This window comes from Rhinopithecus bieti, unplaced genomic scaffold (assembly GCF_001698545.2).
Source record: "Rhinopithecus bieti isolate Rb0 unplaced genomic scaffold, ASM169854v2 scaffold_20154, whole genome shotgun sequence".
NCBI lineage: Eukaryota > Metazoa > Chordata > Mammalia > Primates > Cercopithecidae > Rhinopithecus > Rhinopithecus bieti.
In genome coordinates, this window is record NW_016809732.1 from 549,862 (window position 1) to 556,732 (window position 6,871).

At 43.0% G+C, this 6,871-nt stretch overlaps 2 protein-coding genes across 2 annotated transcripts in view; both read right to left on the reverse strand.

Moving 5' to 3' along the window:
• LOC108540900 (60S ribosomal protein L36a-like) lies at positions 1–904 on the reverse strand. Its single transcript, XM_017890155.1, has 2 exons — positions 767–904; positions 1–408 (listed from the first exon to the last, which is right to left on the reverse strand). Exons 1-2 carry the CDS (start codon positions 887–889, stop codon positions 52–54), a joined length of 480 nt encoding a protein of 159 aa, XP_017745644.1. The 5' UTR covers positions 890–904; the 3' UTR covers positions 1–51.
• The window catches only part of ABHD2 (abhydrolase domain containing 2, acylglycerol lipase), a 118,465-nt gene that overhangs the window by 73,211 nt on the left and 38,383 nt on the right, over positions 1–6,871 (reverse strand). The window lies entirely within an intron of this gene.

Sequence of the window (6,871 nt, forward strand, 5' to 3'; positions counted from 1 at the left end):
GAACTGAACATAAACTCAAGATTTTATTGTCTTCATAATAAAAGATGACACTTAGAACTGGATCACTTGGCCCTTTCTCTTCTTATCTCCTCCCAGTTCAAAATGCTTGCATCTTTTAATAGCCAGCATTCTCTTAGATCTGCAGTTGGGCTCAACGCACTCAAGCCTTAGCACAATCTTCTTTGTAGTTTTAGCCTTTTTCCGGAAAATCGGCTTAGTTTGCCCACCATAGCCACTCTGCTTCCTGTCATAGCGCCGCTTTCCCTGGGCATACAGAGAATCCTTGCCCTTCTTGTACTGTGTCACTTTGTGGGGTTGGTGCTTGCCACACTTCTTACAGAAAGTCCGGCGGGTTTTAGGGACGTTAACCATGCTTGCAAGAGCGATATCGACACGGGTGAAGAAGACCTTTCTAAGGAAACCAGAAATGCCAGAAGCCACAAAAGAAACAATTGAAAAAATTATGCAAACATTAAAAAAAATTATGCATGGCAAATACCACTATTGGCCAAGTCAAAAGACAAATGAGAAACTGAGAACAAATATTTGCAATTCATATCACAAAGGGCCAATTTCCCTAGTACATAAAGAGCTCTCTCAAATGATTAGGAAAAAGACCAATGACCATCAGAAAAACAGTCAGAGGCTACCAACAGGCAGTGAACAGAAAAGGAAATAAAACGTTCTAAAATATAAAAAGATACCCAGTGTCTTTAATCAAAGAAAGACTAATTAAAACCACAGTGAGAAAACATGTTTCACCTACCAGATTGGCAAATATCAAAAAGTAGAAGAACTCCTTGTATTGGCAAGGTTTTGGGGAAATGTGCTCACAGTGCTGGTGTGGAGAGGCTTGAGGGCAACAGCTAACAAAATTTTCCATGCACATCCCCTTTGACCCAGCAGTTCCACTTCTAGGAGTTTATCCTACACTGACAGGTGCGCATCGCACACATCGTGATGAAAATACAGAAGCATTCAATGCAACATTGTGAAAGCAAAAGATTACAAATAAAGGAAACCTCTATCTAGGAGACTGGTTAAACAAACTACATTTGTTTATGGAATACTAAGCAGTCAAGACATAAATGGAGGAAGCTCTTTCATTACTCCTATGAACAAATCTCTGAGTGATATTTCACAAAGAAAAGATGGAAGGATAAACAAGAGCCTACCGACAGCAAGGGCAACACGAAGGAGGGTACAAGGTCATAGGTTCTATTGGCTGATGAAAGAACTTCTGGGAAATGCAGCCAGGGCTTCTTGAGCAGGGTGAGCCTTGAGCACAAAAGAGGAAGGAAATGATGCAGCTGCCCTGGAGCTTTCCATCAGAGGAACACAGTTACAAAAAGCTGATAGAAGCTACTGTTGACAGCTGTGGGTTAGCCCTGTTGAAATGGCAGCCCTCCCCTATGGCATGTGGGCACAGGAAAACATTTTCTCAGATGGTCAACAACTCCATCCTTGAGAAAAGCCAGCTTAGGCACCAGACCTTCATCTTGTCCACAAAGTGAGACAGCACCACAAAACCATGCAGATAAGTATGTTCTAGAAAATCCTACTAAAGCAAAGTCCATCTCTCTTTATGTATAAAGGACAAATGCAACGGACAGTGCTGGTGTCACTGCTGATACTTATTATTAGGAACGAACAAGATAACGGCTTTCAAAACTACGAAGGATGAAATGAATATTCAGAGTCCTCTTAATTTCATATCAATTCGAAATAGCTATAAGAAATGAGAAGCTAGGCCGGGTGCGGTAGCTCAAGCCTGTAATCCCAGCACTTTGGGAGGCCGAGACGGGCGGATCACGAGGTCAGGAGATCGAGACCATCCTGGCGAACACGGTGAAACCCCGTCTCTACTAAAAAAATACAAAAAAAACTAGCCGGGCGAGGTGGCGGGCGCCTGTAGTCCCAGCTACTCAGGAGGCTGAGGCAAGAGAATGGCATAAACCCGGGAGGCGGAGCTTGCAGTGAGCTGAGATCGCGCCACTGCACTCCAGCCTGGGTGACAGAGCGAGACTCTGTCTCAAAAAAAAAAAAAGAAAAATCACCCATATCCTCACAAGCCTTACAAAATATTCTCATTTTGTTCCTTTTTGTCCGTATCTATCTGAAAGCAGAGTATTTACATAGTTACAACAATGGTGCTCAGAGATATATAATTGTCTTCTGCTTTTTTCACTTATTCTCTATTTTTATAGATAATTAGTATGCTAAGTTCTGAATGTCTGCATAAAATTCTATCCTGTTTATTAGCTGTAGTTAAGGGAGGGAGCAAACATTTATTTAGCCCCTTCTATGGGCATGTTACATAATTCAATTTGTCCCTTACAGTGATTCTTATTATTAGGACCCCCTTTACAGACAGAAACTGAGTGTCCAACAGTCTACTGCACAGCAGACGCTGCCTTTGAACTCTGTGTGTGTCTAACCTGACAGCTCTCTCTCTTTCCCCTGCATTATATTGCTGCTGCCTCCATTGTTGGCTACTGCTATTCCCAATTTTTACTATAATAAGCAATGCCAGCAAAATATCTTTACATATTTTGTTTTTACCTTTGACTTTTTTTTCGTGTGTTTTCAACTTCTGTTTAAAAAGTCCAACAGGATGCCTCATCTGTCTCCTGACTCCTGCCTGAGAGATGACTATTCTTAACTCCTTTAGTCGTCCCTACCACCCCACACTTGTCTCTATTTCTTAATGCCATGATTATCCTGCTTATGCCAGTTCTTCAATTTCAGTTTTCAATAGCACCTATTGAACATCCTACTCTGGAAGTTGCTAGCTCTCTTACATCTCCCCTAAGACATACATTTTCTCCTCCCCCATTCTTTTCAACACTGTTACAGCAACACTTATGGTTAAATTAATTTTCAGTGTTTATAAAATTATAATTATGGAAATATTAGCCACAAATAAGTCATATGTTGTATTCTTTTCTGTGAAAATTATTTTCCCTCAAGTTATCACTTTTGTCATTTCCTCATCAGCTTAGTTTTCTATGTGCCAATCACCAATTTGTCTCCAAACTCTAGGGGACCTGTGAGCGTCTTAATAGTCAGAAACCAGTTTTGCTTTCTCCTGGACTCATGGCTGAGGAGTCCCTGTGCCTGTTCCCCTCTGGAAGGACTTCCCGTCCTGCCCCTTCACTTCTCTGCTGGGTCCTAGATCCCAAGGCCACACCAGATGCTATCAGACAACAGAGAAGAGAACCACAAATGTCAAGGAAGCATTCATCAGAGAGCAGGTGATTATGTTCTCTCAAATAAAGAGGCTGTGTAGAGGTATGAAGGGATTCCAGCTAGAAGGCATTGCAAGTGTAAGACATAGGCAAGAGAGAACATGCAGTATGAGAAAATGTGGAGAGATCTGATGTGTCTAGAACACAAGGAATGTGGGGAAGGAGTGAGGGCTGATGCTGGACCTCGCCCTACAGACAGTGAGGAGTCACTTGGTTTAAAGCAGGGGCATGACATGATCAATTTGTGCTTTAGGAAGGTAAGTTGGTGGCCTGCAAAATCAATGAGAAAGGGTAGAGAATGGAGGAAAAGCTATTGCATTCTTCCAAATGAAAGCTGATGACATCCTGCAGTAAGGCAGAGGCATTGAATGGCAAGAAGAGATGGAGTGAAGGACAGAAGGAAGGAGGTCCACATGACACAGGCTGCTGCCTATGGCCATGATTATTCTCCTCTTCTCTGGACACAGGTGAGTGTGTGCTGCTTCTCAAGTTAGGCATGGGCATGAGCCTTGCTTTAAACCAGAGGTGTCTAATCTTTCGGCTTCCCTGGGCCACACTGGATGAAGAACTGTCTTGGGCCATATATAAAATCCACTAACACTAATGACAGCTGATGGGCTAAAAGAAAATCACACAAAAAATCTCATAATATTTTAAGGAAGTTTACGAATTTGTGTTGGGCTGCAATCAAAGCTGTCCCAGGCCCCATGCAGTCTGTGGGCTATGGGCAGGGCAAGCTCTCAAGCTTGTCCAACGTGCCTTACTTTGTTGTTATTGTTCTGTTTCTTTTGTTTCAGGTTTTTAGCAGCCTTAAGTCATGGTTTGTAGTTTCTCTCTCCAGTGATAAGCGAGAAAGAGTGATGAAGAAGGGGCTTTACCGGCCCACCCAGAAACAGAAACTAAGCACTCATGACTGTGTTTTCTCCCTTGGACACCCAAACCAATGAAATGGAAAAGGAAACAACCAAGTGCCATTTCCAGTAGCAGCCCTTTAAGAGCCAGTGTGTGAGGTGTGACATTGCTCTTCCTGGCTCGGTGGTGACCACAGAAGCAGGTGTTGAGATGTCACCTCCATCAGCTGGGGTCCTAGTGGGACGACAATCAGCAGAACCCTCCTGCCCACTGAAACAAACACGTAGCATGAGTGAGAAATAAACGTTGGTGGTTTTAAGATGCGCAGGTTCAGAGGTAATTAGTTACCAGAGTATAAACTAGTTTACTTTGACGAATACAACGTCTAACTCACTATGATTTTGACAATATTGTCATATTTTCCTCTGAGTATCAAATAATATTTCATATTTTAAGGCTTTATTGTTACCAAGTCTTAACATTATGTGGTGTTTATCACATGTATTTCCTTATGCGGAATTTATCTAGGCACGTCTTTTACCCACTTATCTACTGATGTCCTACTGACATTCAGGTGTGCTTGTGTGACCTTTGTGTACATTATGTCTTTTGCTATTTGTACAACTGATCTAGCTGATAATATTAAAATAAAAATAGCTACAATAATAGCAGCTATATTTACTGAACTCTTATACATGCCAAGTAGCCTATAAATCATCTCACATGCTGTTTTTTTTTTTGATCAGCATACTGAACCTATGAAATAAGTGCTATTATACCCATCTTACAAATAAGGAAATAGAAGCTCGGCAAGGTGAAGCCACTGGTCAGCAGGGGGCAGGGCTGGCATCTGAGCCGGGTTGGTCTCACTGCTGACCTGGGCTCTGGATTCCCCTCCAGGTTGCCAACTTCACTCTCTCACTTGGGTCCCTGGATTTACCCTCTCAATCTTAGAGGAAAAAGCTTCAATCAATTTGGCTTTCTCCTCCAGTTTCTATTTTTTCTCCTTCCTTATCTGGCGTTTGTTTCCTGACTAGCTTCTTTGGTTGCTATTGTGTTGACCTGTTTATTCACCTCACTCCTGAAAACACATTCTCAAAAATCCCTGATCCTTTCTGGCCAAGGTAGATGGCCTTTGGTCAGCCCTCATCCTTCCTGAGTTTCTGACACCCTCTTCTATGTTTTCCTCCTCTGGCTGCCATGACACTGGAGGCTCCTGGTTCTCCCCCTACCTTTCTTACTGCCTGTCTCTGGCTCTTCCTCCCACCCTAGCCATGGCCTGCCTCAGCCATCAGTCCTTAGTGTCTCTCTCTGCCCACTCCCATAACTTCCCCTACCTGTAGCTGATCTAGAATCTACACATCTGGTCTTGAGCTCCCACCTAAGTTCTAATGCCACAGTTGCTCATACCCCTGTGCACATCCTGTGGACAAGCCCCAGACTAAACAACTTTCCCTGAGAAAGCAGCTTCCCCATTTGACTTCCCTGTATCTGTCAATGACTCTATTCTCTCAACCACTCAGTAACCTCAGCATAATCTGTGATTCAGCCCTTTCCTCTGATGCCCAAGGCCATTCCATTATCCACCAATACCACTAATTCCACCTTAGAAGACCTCTGGAATTTGTCCCATCCTTCCCTTTCCTACCACCTACCACCAGTGCTCACAGGATCAAGCCCAAACTCTTCCTCTCTGGGAATTTGAGACTTCTCATGATCTGATCTCCTCTTCCTCCCCCCACAGACTCCAGGGCTCTCTGCTACAATCAAACAGCTCTCAGCTCACCAGATCGTGGCATAGGGACCTGGCGAAGAAGAAACTGTAGAGACCAGATCAGTGATGGGGCCCAAAGCCCATTACCAAACAAAATCAAAGGGCATAATAAGCAAAGGGCAGACTGGGTGACAGGGCCAAACATGATGCAAGCAGCACCAAGATCATTTTTGGGAATTACAAAAGAGATAAAGTCTAGCCAAATGAAGATCCAAGAATAGAGTGGCTGTGGTCAGGGCAAAGCAGTGACAACGTAAATATGTGTCAATGGCAGCAAGGCCTCTATCACCTTCTTATCCTGCTGACTGGTTGGAAGGTCCACAGGACAAAAGGACAAAGGTAGACGGGTGAAAAGTGTTGGCCTGGGCAGCAAAGCCAGTTTTCTGCCATGAGTGCTTGTTTAAACAATTGATTTTACTGTCATGCTCACACCAACATCTGTGCCTTCTCTCCTGTTGTCCCATCTATCCAAAGCCAACTAATCTTTTAGGATTATGGAAGACCTCATCAGTCAAGCCACCACAGGAATATCCCCTCTTTCTCTAAATTCCTTTATCACTTACCTGAATTACTCACTCTGTCAATCACATGTTCCTACCAAAAGACTCTACTAAAGTTAGTGTGTACTGACTCTATGAGAAGCAGCAACCACAGAGAAGACAGAAAATTTTTAAGACAGTCTCTGTCCTTAAGCCTCTCAGAATACAGTTGAGGTGCGATGAGAGATACATATGTGGAAACTTATTGTTTCCATCCCTGTCCTTAGGTAAGAGCCAATGAGACAGAGACAGGTAAAGTCAGGAGATGCCAGAAGAGCTACGATTTGAGAAGGCCTGAGGATTCTGATAGAGAGAGAAGGTGGAAATGTGAGAAAAAGTATTGTGTGTGATATAGGAGGGGCTGAGTATGGTGTACAGACGGTAAACAGACTGGAAGAGCAGGTTACTAAATATTACTACTTGACTAATTTTATATATATATAATATATTATATATAA

Bases quoted from the DNA above. Each gene is read 5' to 3' on its own strand.
- LOC108540900 (XM_017890155.1), bottom strand. From the start codon at position 889: ATGTGCATGGAAAATTTTGTTAGCTGTTGCCCTCAAGCCTCTCCACAC. The intron at 409-766 runs GTAGGTGAAACA...TTCCTTAGAAAG, and splicing joins TTTTGATATTTGCCAATCTG to GTCTTCTTCACCCGTGTCGA.